At 39.7% G+C, this 24,910-nt stretch overlaps 3 protein-coding genes across 4 annotated transcripts in view; 1 reads left to right on the forward strand and 2 right to left on the reverse strand.

Moving 5' to 3' along the window:
- Positions 1-644, reverse strand: part of stk10 (serine/threonine kinase 10) — a 41,934-nt gene extending 41,290 nt beyond the window's left edge. The window contains exon 1 of the mRNA XM_013272449.3: positions 117-644. Within this exon, the coding sequence (XP_013127903.1) occupies positions 117-275 (159 nt within the window). The 5' untranslated portion in view covers positions 276-644. The remainder of the gene's footprint in view (positions 1-116) is intronic.
- Positions 645-2,762: 2,118 nt separating this feature from the next.
- Positions 2,763-6,937, reverse strand: cytl1 (cytokine like 1). The gene is made up of 4 exons (XM_005452547.4): positions 4,848-6,937; positions 4,572-4,616; positions 4,193-4,339; positions 2,763-3,537 (listed from the first exon to the last, which is right to left on the reverse strand). Exons 1-4 carry the CDS (start codon positions 4,998-5,000, stop codon positions 3,493-3,495), a joined length of 390 nt encoding a protein of 129 aa, XP_005452604.1. The 5' UTR covers positions 5,001-6,937; the 3' UTR covers positions 2,763-3,492.
- A 495-nt stretch (positions 6,938-7,432) lies between these two features.
- The window catches only part of stk32a (serine/threonine kinase 32A), a 62,303-nt gene continuing 44,825 nt past the window's right edge, over positions 7,433-24,910 (forward strand). Inside the window, exons 1-4 of one of the 2 annotated variants that reach the window (XM_003446931.5) lie at positions 7,433-7,715; positions 8,649-9,147; positions 13,800-13,855; positions 15,824-15,975. In XM_003446931.5, the coding sequence (XP_003446979.2) occupies positions 9,096-9,147; positions 13,800-13,855; positions 15,824-15,975 (260 nt within the window). In that variant the 5' untranslated portion in view covers positions 7,433-7,715; positions 8,649-9,095. Of the gene's footprint in view, positions 7,716-7,796; positions 8,017-8,648; positions 9,148-13,799; positions 13,856-15,823; positions 15,976-24,910 lie in introns of those variants that run through there. The other variant, XM_019364178.2, reaches the window with a different exon arrangement.

Here is a 24,910-nt window from a genome sequence, read left to right on the forward strand (position 1 = left end):
CGGGCAACTTATCAACATTTCGAGAGGACTACTTCATTTGAGGAAAAATGGGGTTCTTGGGGTTCTACAGCATTGTCAGACAACAGGTGCCTCGTGTCTTTTGAAAACACACTTACCTTGTAGACCTTTCCAAACGCACCGTCGCCCAGCTCGCCAATAATTTCCCAAATGTCGTTGGGATTGACGTCCCGGTTGACGTGCTCGTACTGTTTGGCTTTCTTTTTCATATCCATGGCGGGTAGACGAAATAGTTTACTGAATCTACCGAACGCCATTATTTATAATGTACTAACTTCAACTTTAAAAAGAAAAAAATATATCAAAAAAATAAAAACTGTCAACAGTCTTGAGCACGAGACCACTAGGCACGCAGAAACGTGCAGTCCGCTAAAAAGAAAGTCTTATCTATCAATTTACAGCGTCACTTTCAGCGTCCTTGAGAGAAGAAAAAGAGAACTGGGCTGGTTCACAAAAAAAGAAGAAAAAGTTAATCTATTCCGTCCATTTCAGCCCGTGGGCTCTGACGTGGAAACGTGGCGTAATCCAATTAACAGACTGTGGTTAAGTGCTGGGCGCGCAGTGACCACCTGCCGCTATGAAGACACGATGGAATTGCTGCTCGCCTGTCTGGCTGAGCAACTTGTTGATTCAAAATAGCCCCACCTCGTTTCTGAACAGCGCTCGTGCTGCCGTCATGGAAATGTAGGAAATGTAGTTCTTTGGGTAGAACGAGTCGGTTGATATACAGCGTCGAGGCGGTAAAACAGGACTTCATGTCCGGGTTGATGCTTGGTGCTCTCTGACAGCGGCGGCGTCTCCTTCAACTTCAACAGCTGTGCTGTTTACCAAAGTATAACCCATGTATGAAGTTAGGACTTCATTATACACAGATTTTGTCTTCTCGTTCTCCTGTTTAGGTGTTCTGTTTGCTTTTTAAAAATATATCAATAAAGGGCAAAAAAGAAAACAAATTTGGGTGGTTATTTATTACAGCTCGTTTACATTTTTTTTAAAGCTCATTAATAAATATTAAAAAGAAAATGCACTGGTTTCTTCTTACTTTCGTTTGTATTTCCTTTTAATTTAATTTCCTTCCTGCATGCTGGTTAAACTTCACTCAACTGAAAAAGCAAGGTCACACCGCCCTCTAGTGGGAAAGTCATTGTTTTTCTGTGTAATATGTGGGGATTTTGACGTCAGGAGCTGTGCAAATGAAGAAAATGATGGACATATTATCAAGGTGATTTGTCGTCAATCCTGATATTTGTATAAATAAGTAATTATATAAGTGGTGTCCGTGGGGCCCTTTCCCAAAAGAAAAATTATGTAATTTATTATTATTTCAACCTCTGATTCACTGCCATTAGCTCATTTTCTCTGAAGAACCTATCACATGACACATTTTCCATGACTTCACACTATGGTGTAAAAGAGAATGTTTACACCATGGTAGTGTGAACTGTTATAATGTAAGGTTGGAGACGGTGGCACTGACAAAAAGAGAAGAGGTGGACTTGGAGGTGGCAATCAAATCACTCATAATCAAGATCTGATCGTAAATTGATATCCAAGAATTCTGCAGTCACTTTTGCAATCAGTCTGACACACAGCCAGCTGTCCACATCAAACAGAATATCAGGGAGGTTATCTATGTTCCTGAAAATGACCTTCCATGACAACTGAGCAAGACTGTTTTAAAGAGTATTGTAAAATTTCTTTGAATGCTGAAATATCGGTGAGAAATAAAACAATATAGTAATATATATAAAAACGTGGAAACATACATGGAAATGCAATATTTAAGGCAAAAACAGAGTGTGTACAATTCTAACAAGCTTAAAAGTCAGTATTTTATTCATGAACTCTCTTAGCCAGAGTTTCTACTAATTTCTTTAAACGGTCTTCAGGATTAGTTCTCCATGTTTCTTGCAGGACATTCAAAGCTCTTCCTTGGATATTGGCTCTCTTCTGCTCTGTTCTCTGTCCCACACAGCTTCAATAATGTTCAGGATTGGGCTTTGGGGAGACCAATCCATGACTGATGTGTGTACCATTATGTGTTTTTCCATCCAGGTATGCTTTAACTGCAATGGCAGTACGTTTGGAATCATGTTGAAAAATTAACCTCTCCCCATTTCTCCTACAGAGAAATCAGGGATGGTTCAAGAATTTCGCACAATATTGTAGTCATCTTCTTTTTTATTTGCATGGCTAGAGGCATAAGGAGAATACATTTTTGGACAACTCAACTGATTTAACTTCTATTCTTAGAAAGCCAGCTTGCATCTTCTTCTTTCAGCGGCTCCCTTTAGGGGTTGCCACAGCAGATCATCTGCCTCTATCTCGCCCTGTCCCATCCTCTTCTGTCACACCAACCCTCTGCATGTCCCAGAAAACCAGCTTGTATATTACAAGAAAATGTGTCTTATACTTAAAAGTATAAGTTCTGAATAAATCAGCTTGTTTCACACAATAGATAAAACAGGGGGATGTTTGTTTCAAAAATGTAATGACTTAAGAAGTGAAAAAGACCGGTGCACTGTCTTACTGGGGCACTAATGATATTTTCCTGCTATGGCAAATGAAAATGTCTGTTGCAGATACTTCACAATCCTTACTGTTGCGTGTCATGTGATCCAGTTTTCACTGTATTTAAAACATGTAAGGCACAAAAGAATGACTGTAATATCTCCATCGTAAGATGCAATAAAGCTTACTGCTGGATCATGCTGGAGCTTACTTTTAATACCAAACCTTATATTGTGCTGCAAAGTCCATTTTACACATTGAGAACATATAAAAGCAGAACAGTCACACCTCAGTGTCCATTTAGTAGCTTGTTTGTGGCTATTACAGATGTTTTTAAAGATGACAAAAGCAAGATAGAAGTGTCTTGGCTGACAGATCTTTTACTTGTCTGTTACTGTTACTTAAGCGCTGCCCTAATACAGTCAGTATGACCTCCACTATGCACTATGCAATATGGTTATCTGGCAACCTGTGTGTGAAAAAACCCTGGAAGAAATATAATGAATGCTGTCTTTATCACATTTGGCAGATCAAAGGTACTCAGAAGGCTCAGTTTTAATTTGCTTCCATAGGGGTTTAACTCATTAGTCTGCATTAAAAGTTGTTTCTTTGTTGTTGTTTTTTTGCATAATTATTCAAACAACTGTCTATCAACCAAAAATGTGACTGTATTCATTCTATAAGAGGCCTGTGTAATTATTAAAAAAATAATACATCTTATTCTGTAAAATATTTTGCTTTATCATCTGGTTGGTAATAAATGTTATTACAAAGAGAATACATGCTTATAACATCAGAATCACAATATGGTTTACTCAGGTGATCTCAGACTCGTGTCTTCCAGTTTTTATTTTTTACAATACTGTCATTACTTGAAGAAATAAAGAATGTCCACTGAGACTCTGGCTGTCTCTCTATCAACGTTCTTGGTGAGCAGCTTGAAATATTTCACCATCCAGGATGTCAGCGCTCCAGGGCAGAGCAGTCAAAGCCTGTGAACACCAAGTCCTATGAAAACAAAACACACCATGGGACACTGGTGAGGGAGGTGTGAACGTTTTAGCAGTGACTTGTTTTTCACTTGGTAAATAATGTTTGTATATGCTTTATGTAAGCCACGCAGAAGGTTACCCTTCTCTCTAATGTAAGTGAAATTACTCTGACCCTTCTCTGAGGCATTGTGGCCTCGGCTAGACGGGCAGATCAGTCATGTCAGGACACCAATAGCAGACCCAGATGGGTCTGACATCACAGATCAGGTGAGTGGGATCAAACGCTCACAGAGCACAGAAGGTTATTCATAATCTGCATCATAAACCCTGCTTAATCCTGTGAAATCACCAAGTGAGTGACCCAGTAAACAGCAGTTAGTTTGAATGCATCTCATCACTGTTAGCCTGTTTTCAGTTTATGAAACTATATCAGGTGCGTGAGTGAGTTAAAAAGCAGCTCGGTGACTACATATTCAATAAAAATGTGGTTTAATCAGAGCTATACGTTTGATCTTAACTATGAATTGTAATTTACTTTATGACGTTTCTAGAGTTTCCAAGCACAAACGCACTACACCACACTTAAGTCCCACAAGATGGGATGTTAATATCTGATATATCACTGAGTATGGCACAGTTTACACTTATTTAGACAGCTTGTCTTGTCTTACCCCGTGGCATCTCTCTGACATGATGATGAAGAGCTGTCGCATAGTGACACCCAGCTTCCTTACGTCTCTGGTGTAAGCACAGCGGCGCTGTCGCAGGCTCTCCACCATTTGGAGGTAGGTGCTCATTTTGTACATCACACAACCATTCTGTCATGAGTAACAATTAGTGTCCCTGCGCATGATTTACTGCAGCTGAAGTTTGCAGTCAAAATACCACATAAGTGAGCGTCAAAAATGCAGGGACGGCCAGATTACTCAAAACAATGTGTGTAGATCATCGACAGAAAGGCGAGCGCAGAAAACATTTTCTTTTCGTAATGTTATATGGCAAAAATCATGCCATTTTATTATTCTTTTTTAATAATAAAGACATACTTACATGAACATCAATGTAGAGATTTGGCATGCGTGCCATGCAGTAACTCTGGATGAAAAGAATGACAGCTGTCAAGTCGCACAGATTTTACAACCTTTCCTGACTTTCCATGATTTCTTTGAAATCATGTTTCTCATGTCACTAAAGTGACTGAAATAATATATAATTATTTATGTAAAGTACAGAATCTTTATTATTTACAGGTTTTTAAACAGTTAGAATAGTTATAAAATACCACTTAAGTGTAAAGTAAAATAAAAAATTACCAAGCTGACTTACAGTCTCTGGGTCCCTTTTCAAATCTGCTGCCCACTGGGTGAGGTCCCGGGCCATGCTCAGCACCTTAGTATAGCATGTTGGTGGGTAGAAAGGGTAGCTCAATACCAGCGGCATCAAAGATGAGATAAACAACACGCGTTTAAAGATCGCCATGACTCACTGACACCTAGTGTACCAGCAGAGCTTTAGTTTGGTTGTGTGACCAATGCTCACATGGAGCCACGTATGCATCTGGATGGATTTTAACACACCCTTTGTTTACTCCAAAATAACTGTGAAGGAATGACAGGGGAAGGTCCTTTGTGATGCAATAAGGCAGATTTGCATGCATTGTGTGCATTTGGGTTCAGCATCGATTCTCCTGTTCTAGTGCATGCAAATTTGAAATAATTAAAAGATACAACTTTGAAGTTGTATCTGCATTACTGCTCAGTAGCTGGAAAATATTTTTTTTTATTGTTATATATGAATCTTTAGAAACAGTATTTTTTTTCACTGACACTGATACCTGTTAGGAAATGAACTACAGATTCTGATTAAGTTTGGTAAGTGTTCTCTCCACCACAGATGATACATTTTCATACACTTTTTAATGTCAACAATTTTTATTTGTATGATACATACAAACTGTGAAGCTAACTGCACAATATCAATTTTCCAACTCAGCATAGAGTACTTTTTGCATTAAATTGGCGCATGTCTTAGTCTATATATATATGTTTTTAATATCTTCTATGCAGGAGGAGATGAGTCCAGATAGTTTAGATGTTGAATGAATGAAGGTATTTGAACTAGTTTTCCATTAATGGCTGGAGCATCAGCTTCAAAATGATTTTTACTAATTGCATCATCAGAACTAAACTAAAATACCAAATAAACAAATGAATAAGTAAATAAGCAACAGAGCAAACTCTTCTTTAACAATCTAACGTAAGAGCTAGTGATGGACTTTAAAAAAAAAACATCACTATATATTACTGGTTAATTTAGAAAAAAGCAGCTGTTTATGAATATGGGAACAAGTGATTGTTAATGTTATGTGTGGTCATATCAAATAGCTTCACTGCAGCAACTATCAATTTTCAAAATATAAAGCAGATGAGGTGTGGCTTAAGACTTGTACACATTTTTAAAGCTGGCATATAACACTTACTTAGCCTTGCCAACTACCCTTGCTGTATAAAGTTTGACTGGTGTTAGGCAACAATCTCACTTTTATCCATTAGATGGGGCTAATTTCACAGACTTGTAGGCTCTATAGTTTCTGCATAAAAGTTCTGCAAAAAAAAAACAACCAAAAAATCACCACTCCTCTATTCAAATCTGTATCCAGTATAAATGGGCATAACAATGACAGCTTCCCTTTGCAAATAAAAATCTCCCATTTTCACTTATAAAACTGGGACAACAGGGACACATTTTATGGCCTCAAGCATGTTATGTAGCTTTACTTCGTCTCTGCCCACATCTAAAAAACATGTACACTTCCCAATGCTGCCAAATGCCCAGTAAGGGACTGGCCTGGTTTTGAATGATATCTGCTCCCACTTCATAGCGTGGGGCGATCTTGTCAGTAAGATGGATGGCCAACACTGAGCGTCTTAGCATGACGGGCATAAAGAGGAAGTGCACTGTAAGCATGTCTTGCATCCCCCAGTCCCACTACTCAGCCATTCTCCTCTCGACCTTGGCCTGCTCAATTAGCAGGGGGAGGCAGGAAATAGTGCAGTCCTGACTATGGATGGATGTGTTTTACAGTTAGTAGTTAATGGCTGCAAATGTTAATATATAATCAGTGGCTGCACTAAAGAAATATGGCCAAAAGGAAATCCAACTGCATTGCAGTAAGCAATATACTTCACATATTTAATGAAGATCATCATCTACATCATCATGTATAGGTGAGGATGTAGGTCTCTGCATAATTATATATTATAAAATGTGGAAAGACTGTCACTCCCTATGTGTCTGTTCTCACAGGTAGGCAATAAGAAAACTTATAACGCTTTTGACTATTCAAGAATATTGATAGCTGGCATGAAACAATACAATAAAGTACACTAAGATCTGCACGGACTCAGAATGGAACACTAGAGGGACATTATACGTGGAGAATTATGGACGCTAATTACTATTTCCATATAATTTTAAAAGCTATTATGGTGCAGCAGGCTCAGCTGGACTATAAAGAGACTTTCACCTGGGGCACCTGGTGGAAACAGTTGTGATGCCTTTAAGGAGTGATTACAACTTCTTGTCAACACAGTATGACCCCTGACTCCATGGTGGCAACTATAGGGAAATGAGCAATATGAGGAAATTTCAAAGTGATGGTCTATACAGTAAGAGAAGATCAGCACTTGGTGATTTTTAAGAGCTGAGCGGGGGGGAAAACTGAATAGGAAATCTGATTTGTCTCAATGTGGAAATTCACTAGAGAAGTATTAATGAGTAAAGATTCGTGGAAAAAAACAGAGGGAAACCTCAGCCCCCACTACAGCAGCCTACGAAACGTGCCTCTCTCAAGGCGCACGCGGGTGGCCAGCTCTTAAACAGGAGGTCAGCCGCTCATCAGTGTAAGCAGCCCAGTAGCAGTAACCCCCCCCCCGCCGCCAAAATATCAGTGTTTCGTCGGCTCTGTCGTCTGTCCTGTTGTCCTCCAGAAACACAGCGCAGGATTTCGCATTGCACGCATTCGGCACATCCCGCAAGTCACGTCTTCCCGTGTGGTACCATTTGTTTCCCGTGGCAGATGTCCCGGTGCGTCGTCGTCCGAACACGGGACTACAAGTGATGCTTTGAGCAGCACTGTTGCTCTTCACCTCTCTGCAGCAAAGCGTACTAGAAATGGTCCTATGCTCAACTAAGGTAGGTAGGTGCCCACGGCTGTCCTGCATGGAAGCGTGGGGGTACTTTCTATTCAGCGCATGCTTTCCTATTTGATCAGATAAGGGCTCCCGGCACAATGTCCTCTGCGGGGTACTCGGCACTGCGGCTTCCCGCACTACTTTTTTGAATATTTCATATTTACCCAAGAGGGACATTCACATTCGCGGTGGTGACCTTATCACGCAGTCTCAGGATGACATTCATTAACGGGCTTCCCCAAAGGACTGCATGCAGGCGGTTTACCTACATCTCACAATTTAGACCCTCGTTTTTCCTAAAGGTACTGACAAGCACTAAAGCGTGACATTAAAGGATTTAATGGAAAACCACTGAAATATGATACGATATGTTAGGAAATTATCATGCCATTTAATCACTTCAAGTCACTTCTTTGCAACTCATAATTGCATTGTGCATAACTGTTCTGTAAAAACTGAATTTTTCTTTTCTTTTGTTTGTGGAAAAAAAATGGAGAGAGAAACTTTTGAAATCTCCTGTCCTAAAAAGGGCATCTGAATGGATTCCATTCACAGTACATAACACCACCAGACAATAAATCAAGCCTGCAGCTTTTTTGCTCTTAATGGAAAAAACCTTACCATTCATCACACTTGCACTGTTCTGTGGGATGTGCTTATGATTAAAATATAGAAATTCAATTATTGATAAATGATGGTAAAAGTAAAGGAGGAAGGAATGAAGGAGTAAGAGGTGGAAAAGAGATCTGCATATGTAAGAAATGCAAATAACAGTCATTTCCTAATCAAGCCCCAGTGAGTTGTTCATTTACTGCTGCTATTAAAGTTTGTTTATTGGTATCTTTAAAGTCTGCTGTCTCTTCCCTCCCTTCCTCTCTGTCCCGCCTTCTCTCACTCCGATGGTGGTGTCATGTTTGCCTGCCTTCCTGCACAGGTTAGACTCTCAGTCATCAGAGGGTCAGAGGCAGAGACACATCACCCACCCTCCTCCTGGCTTGGAAGAGCTGCCCGTCTGCCTGCAGTCGCCTGAACAACAGCGAAGACAGACAGGGAACGTACGCTGTAGTTGTGCTGCCTCTGTGTGTGTGTTTGTGTGTGCGTGTCAGCACTTCAGTGCCTTTAGTGTTTTCCCAAGTCCTTCACTCTCTGTGGGCGCGTGTATGGATCCAGTGATGTGTGGTTGTGTCGAGGTGGGCAGTTAAGAGGAAGACGGGACCTATTCAAGTCAGCAAAACGCAATCGAGCACGTGAGGCTGTCTGTGTGTATGTGTGTGTGTTTGGGGCTAGTTGTTGACCAGGCTATGAGTGAGTCTCAGAGGGAGAGCTGTTCGGTGCTGAGTTGAGTTGAGCACAACAGGAAAAATCCGCAAGAGAAGCAACCATGGGGCTTGGACAGTCCAGTAAGGCTCCGGTCACGGAAGACACAGATGAGGGTGAGTATTAAACCTTTAAAATAGTTCTTCTTTCACTTCTTTTCTACTTTTAGTGTCTTTACTTTAGTGGCTCAAAAAATTGAGATCTAAACAAAACCAAAGACAGCAGAGGATGGGAGCAGGATTCACCACCACTGAGTGATTGGCTTAACCCATCTTTTCTTCAGCTTTTTTTTATGTGCGAAGATGTTTCCATCCTCTTTCCAAGATTAAGAGCACTTACAGTTAATGCATAGAAGTGTAATATGCTGATTAGGTCTACCGCCACTCCTCATCAGTAAGGAAAAAGAGGAATACCTCTTGATATACAACTGTTTAGCTTTAATATGACCACAACAGTGTATATTTTTTGCAAGTATTCGTATAGTTAGGCGTACAGGAGAGAAAAACAAAAGCTGTTTACTGAATGCCGAAGACATTCATCAAAACTCATCTGTTTTTTTCTTTAATTCTTTACTCTTTACATCTATCATTATTGATCACCCAAGTCTTGCATGGTTAGGAATTGTCTTTCTTTTTCAGGCTGATTGCAGTCAAGGGAGCCTTTGATAGGACTAGTACTTTACCTCGGGAAGCTCCTGGTTTGAATAAATCTTCTTTTTCTTTGTGTCCTGAGTAGATAATACGTTGTGATGTTATTGATCGGAAATTAATTCCACTCTGGCTGAACCCCAAGGCCTTCAAAAAAGTCTGTGTTACATGAGTCCGTAATTTAGTCAGAAGTGGAGTGGTTTTTCCAGGTTTTCTTACCTTGGAGATCCTTCTCTTTATCCAGTATATCAGGTGATGTGATACATTTGTGTCTTTTTATAAAGTTGCAGACTAAGGCTGCATTTAGCCAAAGGTTTAAGCCAGGGCAAGATGCTACTCTACTCTCCTAATTATCATTAGAATTTTAGAAACGCAGCTATTATGCGACCAACCAGAGTCAGATTTTTCACTCTGGCCCACACTCTCTAATGAAATCTGTTGTTTTCTCTTTTTCAATCGAGGCAACCTTTATCAAAGATCAAGTAATTATTCATGGTTAACCCTGATGCTTAGTCATCTCGTGTGCTATTCTGGAAATGTCATTCATAACGGAGCTCCTCTGAACTCTCGAGTTAATGCCATAGTGTACCTTCTTTTACACTTCTCTTTCTCACAGATAGAGCGTGGGTGATTTCACTGAGAGCAGGGGAATAATAAACACATTGTTGAGAAACATTGTTTTGACTTTTTTTTTAACAGCCCTGCATCCCCGAAAAAAAGTCATCCTGTCACTGATGAAAGTCCCGTGAGTGACAGGAAGAGATAGGTGTCCCTTACTTTACTATTGTATCCCCTCATTGCTCTATACTGTCTAGATTACCTAAGATACCTGAAACCCAGTGTAATTAGGGGAATGAGGGGGATATTAAAGAAGGTGAGGAAAGATTATTGGAGAAAGAGACAGAAAAGTAAGAGACTGCTCCACATACAATGGTACAAGTTGTTTTTTTGTTTGTTTTTTTTGCATGGCTTAAAGGTAGGGCAAGCATGCCTTCCAATATTATTTGACCTCCTAACCTGCCAAGAATCTCCACTTCTAATCTTTTCTTTTGACAAGTGTCGGTGGTCCGTATGTTAAGTATACATAATGTGCTTGCTGCTTTGAGTAGCAATAAAGATGCAAATTGAAGTGTCACTTCATGCTTCAGAAGCGTCAAAGGTCGCTTTGAGGTGATACCAGTCGCAGTGATTAAGTTTATTTGTAAAGTGAACATTTATAAATGGTCATATTTCAAAATCTTAGACTATCATTGTGTGTCAGATTGAAAAATAATGTGTTGATTCTCCATATATTACACCTGTATATAAAGAGATAAATGATTTCTCGTTTATTCTGTTGTTAGCCTTAAGGGAGCTAACAGTAGTTTGGAGCTTCTAACACTGCCAACAAATATCAGGCCCGAGGCTTCCTGTTGTGTCTGCCACTGTTTGCACATGCAGCTAATTTACATTTAAAAAGCTATTAAAAAACTAAATAGTTGCTAGATAACAGCCGATGGTTTCAAAAGTGCACTTCAATAGATGCAATCTGTTGTTTGCTCTTGGTTCATGCAGCTAAAGCCTGGTCAAACATGATTGGTCAGTGCAGCCCAGACTGCAAACGGAAACCAGAAACCTTCCACTTATCTTCAGGTTATTTATACTCACATGCAGAGATTAATGGAGATTAATAACTGACACAAATGAATGTGAGATTGCGCGCTTAATCGAAATACGCAGCTATGCAAATATAGCTATATTTCAGTTTGTGCCATTTTCATGTGCATCCTCTTTCTTTTGTCCCTGCTCATTTGCAAATGCATTTAAGGCAACAGTAAGAAAACGCAGAAAAAAATAGACATAAACTAAACACAAACATTTTTTAAATGTATTTTTTGCTCATTGATTAATCCGACCCTGTAATCAATTTATTTGTGGCATAATCTGTTTTCTGTGCTGGCTTCAGTGCATATTTTCTAGCTTACGCTCAACCCATATTAGGTGATTTACACAGAGGTGTGTGCATGAAGGTGAACTCTGTCAAGACATGTTTATCTCCCCTGGGGAATGATGGGTGTACTTCATGTGTCCCTCATGCGACACGTGCACGTACTACTTTGTTCAATCCGAAGACTCTAGTATATTGATGAGTCCTGTTTACACCTTCCCGTACTATAGTGAGATTAGAGCGGACTGACCAGTGGGTTCTGTTTTAGTTGTCAGAGCAACTGTTCTAGAAAAGCATGATATTTGAAATGTTCCCAGCCTGGGCACTCTCGGACCGAGTAAGAAAGAGTACGTAGCAGTCATGCTGAGAGTGTGAGAGACTGTGCGAGGCTCAAACTGACCAAGCGTGATTATTTCAATCCAAACTGATAAGCACATGTCAGTCAGATTCAAATTGACTAGCAGATGACTGCCAGAGTCAGTCACATGACTTCCTCAGCTAGTTTAAGTCATGGAAAGGCTGTCAATTTGCCAATTCCACTCATATGCAGACTTGAATCATTACATGCTCTGTTACTCATGTGTCCATCACATTAAACCACTGAAAGCACTGCTAGTAAATTACGAGTCTCCACCTTGCTCTCACAGCCTCTCTTTCTGTGTCTGCCTTTGTCTCTATCACTCACTCACTTGCTCTCTCTGTGGTTTGTCTTCTTCCAACCACAATCACAGCTGTCTTTCTAAAAAACCCCAAAAACTAAACAAAAAACATAAGCTCAGCAGAAAAAATGACCATGTTTACTAAAAGTGTTCCTCTATATGCTGAGTTCATGCAAGTGCATCAGTATATCGGCTCATACAAGCATGCATGTGCATCACAAAGCAGACCTCATATGGAATAGGTTGTGTAAACACTCCAGCGCCGAAAGTGTGAGACGAGGATGTGCCAGATATACGTGACTAACAGAGCATAACATTAACTGTCACATCCAATACATCTAGTGACTGCAGGCTGAGTGAGCGTGTGTGCGCACGGTACACTGCTGCAAAAGAGGCAGGTAATGTTTTAGGTCAGCGCTATATGTCAGAAAGCAAGCGTGTTTTTGATAATGATTGTGAATGCAGCCGATAATACACGTGCGCGTGCCTCTTCCCTCTGTCTGTGTGTGAGTGTGTGACCACGCTCGCGCGCAGACAGATGAGTGGAAAGAGTGGGCAGCAGCTGTTCCATCCTCGGGGAAACAGCGGAGAGGGAAAACCTTCTGTCCTGGTTGTCATGACAGCAAGAAACAAACAGCCTCATCCGGTTCCAATTGGCGATAAATGTTGCTGATAAATGGAGACTGAGATATGGAGTTAAGCTGCGGTTCAGGTTGCGTCTGTCTGTGTGTGTGAGTGAGACACAGGGAGCGAGGGAAGGACGCAGAAGCTGGCAGCAAAGAAGCAGAGCTACAGAAATGCTTAGGTTGTTTGAAATGGGTGTTTAGGAACAGACATCATATCAGACATCTTTGTGGCTGAAGGTTATTTCATTTCTCTGTCACATTAGAAACCTGCGACTTCTGGTTGCCCCGGAGACCTCCATCTGCTTCAGCATGACTGGTGCATTGTTCTAAAATGAGCTTAAAGCAAACCTCACAGTGAACCTACTGTAACTGGTGTGACACATGCAGGTTTTTGCATTTATAATACATCAGTGACCTAGTTTTAAAGGATGTGCACTTGTAATTTCACTTCCTAAAGGTTTGTATCTTCCCCTAAGTTATTTTCAAGTAGTTCACTTTTAGTCCTCCAGGAGCAAATTCATAAAGCTGAAATCCACAACTTTCTCAAGCACAGTGCTTATCACGTTTTCTAGCCCACCTGTCATGAAAACAACAAAACAGAAATGCTTTAGAAATCTGCCAAAAACATGCTTTGACAAATGTGTTTTTTTTATAAAACAGCAAAGGCTATAAACCTTACAGTAGGTTGTGATCCAATGACTTTCATGAACACAGCACTGTAACCGAGGATACAATGTCATGCCACGGACTCATTTTGATAGTGAATGAGTAAAAATAATACATCAAAAAATCTAAAATATAACACCATCTTGTTACAGTTACGTACGTAATATTTTAGGTCTGAATTTCTGTTTTACTTTTGTGTTGATTCTAAGAAACTGTTTTTTTTCTCCTTGCTTACCCCAACAGTTAATTTCGACCATTTCCAGATCTTAAGGGCAATAGGAAAAGGGAGCTTCGGAAAGGTAAGTTTCTTTTCATAATAAATTAGATGGAATATAAACCCAGATTAGCTGGAAACAGCAGTAAAACACAATCTTATTTTTCCCCAGAGAAGAACATAATTATTATAGCAATAAGAAAGTTAGGTGGGTCACAGCAATGAAAATCGTACTAGACTGGGACACCAATACTGGACTGACATACACACACACACACACACGCACACACCTTGTTCTGGTGTTGCACTATCTGTCTTTGTTTTGTTTTTTTGCAATTTTTGCACACTTGCACTTTATGTAGTCCTGTGTTGATTGTCTGTTACACGTAGCACCATGGTCTTGGAGGAACGTTGTCTCGCTTCACTGTGTACTGTACCACTGCACATGGTTGAAATGACAATAAAGCCACTTGATTTGACTTGACAATACACACTTTCAGAAGACTAGTGTTGCTTAAGATGTTGCCTCGCCAATAATTTGAGAGAAAACGGCAACAACAAATATATAATGGAACTATAAAACTATCAGTTTTATGGGTGAATTATTGAAATGTAAAAAATCAGTCACAAAATATTAAAAAAATAGTTATTCCATATAAAACTAAGTCTGTGTTTGTTGTGACAGCATGCAGGCAAACCTCTCAGGTTGTTCCTAAGTTCCATGTAATCCGAGAGCTGCAGCCACTGATTAGTGTCATGGCTTATTAATTTGCTAATTTTCTACATTATTCACTGTGAAATTAATGGCCATTTTAATTCCCTAAAGCCAAAGTAGATGGATGTTTTTCGACCAACAGTCAATCCAGTTTACCGTCAGATTATCTGATAGAATCTGCACCATGTAGAAGCTGAAATGAGCAAAATTTGATGTTTTGCTTACAAACTGATAATAAAACTAATAATTAATTCTCAGTATGGCCCCCAGTTTTTTTTTCAGCAAATCAACCACTTGTTTGAGTTCTGCATGATTTAATTTCCTCTAAGCACACAGCACAGCATGTTGTCGCAAATGAAACCACACCCCAAGACGTGGTAAAAGTTTTAACAGCAGCACCATGTTAAGCCAAGTGCCGCATAGTAATTCACATCAGCACCTACAGTACATGTAAGCTCATACAGAGATGCAGGCACTCCCATGCACATGCATGCACACAACAGAGACCCACAAAACATCGACACTCTGTCCAGTGACAGATAAGCAGTCTAATCACAGTAGATGGCAAGCTGTTCAATGGGAGGAGTGATGTGATCAGGGTTTGGCTGATTAACTGTGCCAGCTGGTCCGCAGATCACTCTCTTAGCAGCAATCACTGGCTTATTGACGCTTGTAGCTCAGACAAACACGACTACAAAAAAAGTGTAGTGTTATTACAACTCTGCATATTAATAAACATGCATGTGTTTCCCTGTTTGAGTCGTCATATACGGTCTGTATGCATTTGATACACAACAGCAGCTTTTCACATCACACCCGGGTTGTTATATTCCGCTGTTTCTTTTTGCTGGATCATATAATTAATGCTATTTATTTGAGAAAACTGACTGCATTCCCCACTGACACACACTAGCAATTCTAATGAGTGCTAACCTGATGTTTCCCATCTCTAAAATGCTAAATATGCTGGTGTGAAAAGTTAAACATCTTAAGAGGGGATTAAATTCTTGATCGCGGGCTTAAAGACAAATCTTTTCCTCCCAAACTTTCCATCCAACCTTTTTCGGTAGACTGTGTTTCTGGTTATTGCAGGAGTGTTTCAAATGCTCCACCTCTTCCTTTATCAGTGGAAAAAAAAAAGGTTTTAGATAAGTATGGATGAATGATGGAAAACAAAGTCATATTGTAAATTTGTCAGTTTGAGTATTTTCAAAACAGAATGCTGTTTTTCGATTCATATCACAAATAATGAATTAATAATCAACCGGGACACAATGTGTCAGAGCAATGAGGAATTTACCTTACGCCATGTTGTCACATGTGATCTTGTCACTTAAGGTCTGCATTGTGCAGAAGAAAGATACCAAGAAGATGTACGCCATGAAGTACATGAACAAGTTAAAATGCGTGGAGCGGAACGAAGTGAGGAATGTCCTCAAAGAACTCCAGATCATGCAGAACCTTGAACATCCTTTCCTGGTCAACTTTTGGTAAGTCATCATGCTTTAATAAGTGCAGTTGTGGTCAGAAGTTTGCATGCATTCATCATGGGCAATGTCATGGTAATTAGCATGCATCAGCATACATCCTTAATGATTTTGAACAATAAGAATTGGGTGCACAAGTTTGAATTCATTTTGGATTTTCTCTAAGCCACATCTATACACTTAAATCTTTTATTAAGTGATGCTGAAGGTTCTACAGTGTCTTTTAACTCTTTGCTAGCATAGAAACGATTTGTTTGACAGCACTCATTGGATTGACCAATGCACAGAACAATGACAATGTCCAAGGAACTCAGTGAAGATCTATCTATATTTTATATTTAATCAAGTTGGGAAGGAATTTTAACTGGAGCCTTTTCCAAATGAGTGCAGATTCCAAGACTGAGCGCAGAAGTGGATAAAGCATTCTTACATTAAGCTTACAGACTTTTTCCAAAGCTCCGACCTCAACCCTGTTCAAAATTTGGGAATTAAACTTAAAGCTGAGTCCGTGCCAGGAACGCGAGCAGTTTAAGTGAACTCTACTAATTCTGTCAAGAAGAGTGGTCAAATATCCAGGCAGAGTTATGCCAGAAACTTGTTGAAGGCTACCAAAAGCATCTGGTTGGGATGCAGCTTTCTAAAGGCGATTTAACCAAATAAGAGTGGAGGTGTGTGTATATATTTTGAGCCTGTATACATACTTTTGATCCAATGTGGATAAGAGAAATGATTTCAAACTTGTGCATCCAATTCGTCCTGCTTAAAGTTGGTAAAGATGCATGCTGTGCAATCATTCCACCCTGGTAGAGGAACATTTCAAAGGCATCATTAAAAACCCCAAATTACCGTGATATTCATGCCCATGATTAGTGGATGTAAACTTCTGTAAACAACTGTATTTAGATGTTTGGTTGGATCTTTCTTTCATTCTGTATGTGTGTCTGATAGAGGATTGCTCATTCATGAATGAATGAATGAGCAATCTTGCCAGGGTCATTTCTATCAGAGAGTTTGGGGACTCTGACAGAAATGTGTGTTTTTTTTTAAATTCCAGCTCAGAGTGTATTGAATTTAGCACTAAGTGACTTTAGCAGACTACTGCTGAATTCATTAAATATGTACACAAAAGGCTGCTGTGAAATTATGAATGCTTTCCATTTCAGCAGCTGATCTCAAAGGCTTGTGTTTCACACTGGTTATTGCCATCAGCTATAAATGCCCCGTCGTTGGTTTAGTAATGCATTCTTTCTCACTCATTTATTTTATATGGTGACTGGATCCTATCAAATCAGTAAATGCACAGACCCAATGAAAGAGCGTCATCAATTAAACAAAACAACAAAAACAAACCCTTTTTACACAGTCTTGGAGTGAGCCTGCAGATTCATCCAGAAAGCTGTTGACCACTGAAGAACAGCACATATGAGCAAACGTATCTCCTCTCTTGGCAGCTTCCCATTTGCCTCATCGCATCTCGGTTTGAGGAAATCTTTTACTCGACAACTGTACAAGCTCATTCAAACTGGGAATGCTAATCTAGGATGACTCATCAGGTGCCTTTAACCAGCCATTCGTCATAATTTGAAAGCTAGAGTTTATTGAGCACCAAGAATCATACTTAAGATGCCTGATAAGTATAGCTTGTTAAGTTTTCTTCTGAAAGGCGTCATTAATTCTTGATAAGCACTCCCACACTGCAACGTTTGAAAGGAAGCCACCCTGGTCTTCTGTCAAGCTGAGAGGCAGAAAGATGTCTTTCCAAAGACGAAGAAAAACAGCAACAACACATGCAGTCTGCTTTTTAAAGATTAAAACATAGTTGTTTGTTCAGTTCTGTTACAATGATAGTGATTATTATTATCATTTCCTCTTACATGTTTTTTGATTTTAAGGCTGTTCCCACATTAGGTATGTCCTTCTGAACACTTAAATGAGGTATCAGGTGTTTTCTACTCTTTATCCATTGTGTCACTTTTACATCATAAAACCTAATTTGGTGAGAACGAATAACAAGTCATTTAAGCACATTTAAGCACATTTTTTCAAAAAAGGAGAGGAGGAGAGGATAGATGGACACATGAAAACACAGAAAAAGATAAGAAGCCACAAGGCAGAGTGCAGTGCAGTCTGTGCAGTGTACAGACTCATCAGACAAACAATACCAGTGCTTGCTTTCTTGCTTGATTGCATGCTGTGTTGGACGAAAAAAAAAAAAATTGGAAGTTAATGCTGTTGGCAGTGTAAGCCCCCCAGGGTGGGGGTGATATCCTCCAGAGATGTGCTTGGGTCAGCGCTATGCCCACTCTCTTTCTTTCCCTCTCTCCCTCTCTCTCTCTCTCTCTCTTTCATGTTGAGTTGGCATAAGTTATGATTGTCCTGAGGTAAGTGCTCAAGGTCAGAGAGAGGGAGAGATTACCTGCAAGCGTATGAACTGCACTGAGCCAGTTAGATGCAGAAAACTGCCTCCTGGCTGTCCTCTCCTCTTCCTCTTCTGTCCTCTTTTCAGTCACCTCTTATGTGTCTTCTCTCACCTCTCCTATTTCACTCCCTCACCACCTGCTATACTTCCCTTTTGCTCCTCTTGCTGCCACTGCACTTGCGACTGGGCATTACCTCAGAATGTCTGGAAACTGGGCAGCCAAACAGCAATGCATTTGAGAGACAGGAGTGAAAACAAAGCTATTTATGCTATGTTACCCATTTAAAATGTAAAAAGTATTGGTTTTGATTGCACCACAAACAGTAAAGCAGCCAGTTGTGCATGAAAGTCATACATTGTGGTGTCAACCACTCGTTAGCATTAAAATCCTTTGACTAAAAGGGAAGGGATACTGTACAGTCATGCTGCGAGAGACACAGAGAGGCTGCAAGTTTCAGCTTTTAGGCTTGCTGCCTGTTTAACTGTGGATTTAGCATTTGATTTGTTTGTTGATGAGGGTATAACACAGAGGGAGAACTTTTTTCAAACAGCTTGTTTGTTGCTTAGTGTATTGGAAGTGTTGAGCACTGGTTGCGCACTCGTTTTCTTTGTGAGCAACACTAGCCTCAAGCAGAGAAAGTCAGTCATGCAGTAATTTTGACTGTTGTAGACTTACTTTAGTACTTCAGAAGTCTCCATAATGACATCTAGGGCTGATCCAATATCCCCGCAATAATGCTGGTATCATCTTTTACAAATTTAATAAAAATGTCATATCGCTGTATCATTGCTATAGCAATGCTAATTCACACAATAATGAGACGAGCCCAGGCATGTCTGAGAGCCAGAGCGGCCTCTGGTGGCAGTTTAGTAGCTAAGAAGGGAGCTACTTCAACAACCTCCAGCAAACCACATTATGCTGCAAAATATGCAACAAAATTGTTCGAGCTACAGGTGGAAACAACAAACTTGTTTCACCACTTGAGGCAAGAACACACACTAATGAGTACAGTCAGCCTACGAAGGAGGAGAGACTAGCACTAGTTATACTCCATATGACAGAAAGGGCAAACAGTAGGTGGAAAATACTGCTGTGGTTACGAGGTGGAAAAACAAGGCTTCAGGCAGCTGGTTAAAAAGCTCAACCTAAAATGTAACATCCCAGGCATAGATAATATTTTTCAGTTTAATTACATGACAATATCGTGCAGACTCCTGACATCTTGTTTCCATTACGAACTGTGTCAACAGTGACAGAAGCACATAGGAAAAGAAGAATGGAAAACGCTCTTCATTTACTTACACTTAAACCTGTAAGTTGCCTGCATCAATGAAAAGTTGATACAAATTTAATAGCTTGATATAAATTTTGACCTCCATTTGACATTGCTAAATTCTGGGACCAATACCTTCACGATATAACATGCCAATTATAAAAAAAAATGTTGTATAACAGTCAAAGGCAGAAAGAAAGAAGTACATTAACAAAAGTCTGAGACATTGTGAAGTAAAAGCTTCATTTGCTTTAGGGAGTCCCTCTTTTGCATTATGTAATCTTACTAATGCACTAGATTTCTATGCAGAAAAAGGCATCATTCATCATTTCTCATTCATGTGCATCTTTGTTCTCAGAAGCCACGATGCCCTCCCACACACACACAGAAAAAGGCAAAAAAGAGGACTATTCGTCTAAGAATCCTTATATAAAAGGTTCCGCAAACACATTGTATTCTGCAGAACTACAGTCTGCTTAGAAACAGGATGCATTTTAGAAGATTGGTACAACCAAAGAAAAGCCCAGCTCCAGACTCGAATATCACGATTACTGTAATGAGGCCTTCTTGAACGTCAGGTACAAACAGTATCCTCGTGTATCTGCGAAATTTGTGTGTGAAACCCTCAATTTACTTTTAACACTGCAGCCATCGCTGAATGCTTGAAAGCAACATGTCAGCATGTCAATTATTTGGTCTTCAGTCAAGGTGACCTGAATCAGAAAATATGATAATCAAGCACTGTTACTGATTCCCTGAAGACGCAGGCACACAAGTAGGAAAACCTGCTGATAAAAAAATGCTAAAAAAGAAGTTAGTTGATTAATATTTTTATCATTTGCTAAATGATTGAAGTACTATTTCTTATTGCTTGTTTAAGTGTATTAGTTTATATATGTGAGGGCAAGAATTTAGCAATGCACTTCTTTTTTTGTATGTGCTGAAGGAGCGTTAGACGCAGACTGATGGAAGCTGTCAGTCACAGGGAGGTGTTGGAAGATTGGGTGGGAGGAAGGTCGGCGGGCTGTCGGCATCGATCCGGCATGTCACAGTCTGAGCGGTTGACTGTCTCTGCCCATTTCAAACAAGGTGTGGTGGTCAGATTAGGCGTGTGTGCATCTGTATAGTATTTATGTCTGATCACTATAATTGCATTACTCTTTGGTGAACAACAAAGTCCTGATTAGGCATTTTATCACTGAGATTCACTGGTGTGGTTGTTATGCTGCGGGCATTCAATAGATAAATGTTAATGACCAAAAATCACTCAGCAGTTTAGAGGGAGTTTTAGTTCATTAACTTCACAAAAGGTGTATGGAAGATGGATTACTGCAAAGACCAAAAGTCTGTCATAAGTGCTTCAATATTAAATTTAGTGTTAGAAATACAAGTGAGGCAGTGGCTATATTATTTTCCTTTTATTATTTAAGTATGTACTAGATGAGAGTTCCATTCAATACCGTATAGAAATTCAATTCAGTTTTATTTATATGGCTCTGATTCAACATAAAAGTCATCTCAGGGCGCTTTATATTGTGATGAAAATATAATTCCCTTTGGAAACTGCAGCACATTCAGTATTACTTCATTAACTGTGTAGCCTTACATGTCATAACTGTTACCTTTGACAGAGGAAAAAGGGAGTCTTTTTGTAAGGACACGTTACCATTAGGTTGTGAGCCCCTGTGGTTTCTTCCATTACTAAAGTGGCCCGGGGTGTCTTTGCTTCTAAAAGCTCCGTGGCGGATGCTCTCCCATCAGACCGGCTGCCTGGAAGCCACCAAAGGGGTCACATTGAAATGCATGTGTAGCACAGTAGAGATAGGCACAGAAAGAAAGAATATTATGGAGGTGGGAGCGGTTAAAACACAAGCTGAGGAAACAGAGAGAGCGAGCGCGCCACAGAGACACCAGGCTCGATGCCAGGAAAGCGAATGAAAAGTTTTTCACAGTTTCAACGTAATGCACAGGTGCTAATCTGCAGCCTGATGACTCTTGGCTTCTGTCAGCCCAAAACTGTGGTTGAAGCATCAACAGCGTTATTTGCTTATGGATGTCTGTTCTTTCTGCAGGTGCAAAGGCAAATGGAGACGGGACTCCCATTACTGACTGGCTGATTATTTTCCATTTCATTCTTGTACAGCTTTTCATCTTCATGCCATTATGTTGTTTATGTCATCCATTATTAACAAGTTTTGTGAAACTTTATCTGTCTAGCTGCTATTAATCTAGGATACAACAAAAAATGTGTTGAGAAAAGAAACAGCAAACTACTACAGCTGTGATTGGACTACCACTTTTAAAAACAAGGTTATTTAGAAGGGGGGTTCTCTAAGTTGTTAGAATTGTTTTCGTTTACATACAGTGATCAGCGCAATGCACAGTTTTAATATGAGACAGCGTCAGTGGTAACTCAGGTAGCTTCTGTGACCCAGACTCTACCTGTGGCAAACAACATAATCAGTGCCATTTCTAATTCATTTTGACAGCAGTGGCAGCAGGTCACTAAAGACTTCATTCATATTCAACTGCCTTCCAAGTACCAGCTCCCCATGGCCAGAGAGCGACTGAGATGGAGAGCACATTCACAAGCACTGTTTCTTTCTTTCTTTTTTAAAGAGACAGTGCTGAAATAGCTGAATTATAGAGCTGTATTAGTACTAAGTCAGTCATCTCCAGATCGATGTTGTTTATTATCAACTATCATTAAAAAAAAATACCTAATGCACTCTAATCGCAGCGCAAAATCCACAACCATACAAACAGAGAGGTCTGTGTGAGTGTACTATGGTTTGTCTCTTTTATGTGGAAGACTTTGGCAAGTCAGTCACTCCTCCTTTTCCTGGAGGACAGAACATTTCCACCCCAGCCCCCCATCCCCACCCCCAATTATGGCTAAGCCCTTTCAGTTTTTACCACCTTGTCTCTTTGACGGAAATCCTACTGGGACAGGAAAACATGGAAACATCAGCCAAGCGTGAGAGTTGGTTTTCTACTCGATTAAACTGGTTTCACAGACGGCTCTAGAGTGATATCGATTAACTTGATGGCCTCGCTGCCCTGAAGCCAACACAAAGTTGTGAACCAACTCATCAAGTAGTTGAAGAAGTAATACATTGAACTTTCGTATTAACGTGTGCGTTAATACAATACATGGTTTATTCTGACCATTGATAATCTACCAACCAACTAAAAAAAACAACAAAAAAAACTCTTGTATTTCTTTTTCCTCTAACAAGTGACAAGAAAATTTAAATCCTGTAACGCAAGTAAAGTGAGAGCGCCATCCACATTTAAAAAAATGCATTTATGCTCACACACTGCTTTATTAGATACACCTTGGTCCCTTACCTTCATACCTGCTTTAATTCTTCATGGCATTCTGGAAGGTGCCGGAAACATTGCTGCAGATTTTTTTAGCTGCACATCCATGATGCAAATCTTCCTGCTCTACCACATCCCAAAGGTTCTCTGCTGGATTGAGATCTGGTGACTGATGTTTGCTTTGAACTTTTGCAGGTGATCTTGACCATATCTGCATGCCTAAATGCATTTGGTATCTGGCAAGTGATTGGTAATTAATGAACTAATTGGATGAATAATGAATTAAAGGCAAAGAATAGGAATGTCCAATATTTGTTACCCTTTTTTCTCATTTTTTTTAATCTCAGTCTATTAAAATATACCTAAATCGACACAAACAGAAATCCACAAGATTGGCTCATGATATCTCTAGTATACATGACATAAAATAAATAATTATTAAATACTTAGTAGTAATGAATAAATTAGCAAGAAGCACATTTAACTCAGATGTAAAGATCAATTCCCCTGTCTTGAAAAAGTTGCTGAACTCAGCATATTAGAAGAGATCATCTCATTGTATACATATAAAACAAGTAACTCCTTTTTTTGTTTTGTGGCCAAGAAAAAAGAGGAATTAATGTCCCGTTTGTGTCTCCTAAATACTTGTGACAGAGTCCCGTTGTATTCTTTACCTCCTTAAATCGGCTCAGTTAGAGGTATTTACACTCCGTGTGTGTGACAGAAAGAGAGAAACACTAAGGTAGAATAAGAGAGAAGGGATGAGAGAAACAGGAGACAGCAAGAGAGCAAATGAGAAGCAAAGACAGTCAATCAAACGATTAGTAGATGGAGTAAAAATAGAGTCTATCCGGCAAACAGTAAAAGGTGTCTGGCGGACACTTTAAACAAAAAAAGGCCTATTTTTCCTATCTTGGTTTAAGAGTCTTTGGCAAGATTTTTTTGCAACTTTATCAGATTTTCAGTCATCAGTATTTCACACATTTTCAGCATCGCATTTAAAAATTTGCATACATGTTCCTGCTATTTAACTCCTTACGGTTTATTTTTCTGTAATTCTTCTGTAATTGCTGTACGCAGTAACAGGATAGCACCTAGACTGGCATATCCAAATGTGTGTTTCATTAGTTCTTCACGTATCTTTGTACACAGAACTAGAGGAATATAATTAGCTAGAACATTTTTACTCTCCATGATCACAGTTGGAGTTGTGTCATCTGAAAAAACTACAAATCCTGCATCAAAGTGAAGCAATGCAGAGAGTGTGGCGTTAATATGATGCAGGTTTGATGTGTGTCTCTTCCTTCTGTGCCAGACTCAAGCGTCATATCGTTTTCCAACTCACTCTCCCTTTCTTTCATCACACACACAAGCATACATGCCAAACCACTCTTTCACTCTAGTTATATCTGCAGCAGCTGAAACTTTTCTTTTCCAGAATAAAATCTTGGTAGACTCCCGTTAAAGGTCTCCTCTTTTCCGAATACATTTTTATTCTCATTGTCCCAACGCAGCGACGGTTTGTACAATGCAAATGAGCTTTAACGTCAATATTCTGTATGACCAGTTTTATTCTTCATCGCAACCTGAACTCTGTTAGACAAGCTTTTCTGTAATTTCTTTAAGACATAGTTCTTTAGAGTTTTTGAAGGACATTCAAAGTTCTTCTTTGACGTTTGGCTGCCTTTTGTTCTATTCTGTGCCAAGATGAACCCCCCACATTATTGAGGTCCAGGCTCTAGCGAGACCAATCCATGACTGATTGCGTTCCATTGTGTGTTTTTCTATCCAGCTATGCTTTTACTACATTGGCAATTTGTTTGGCATCGTTGTTATACTGAAAAATGAAGCTGTTAACAATGAGATGCTTTCCAGATGACATTATTGGTGGATTAAAATCTGATGCGTTTCTGCCTTTGTA

The sequence above is a fragment of the Oreochromis niloticus genome, linkage group LG10 (genome assembly GCF_001858045.2).
Source record: "Oreochromis niloticus isolate F11D_XX linkage group LG10, O_niloticus_UMD_NMBU, whole genome shotgun sequence".
Classification (NCBI taxonomy): Eukaryota; Metazoa; Chordata; class Actinopteri; order Cichliformes; family Cichlidae; genus Oreochromis; species Oreochromis niloticus.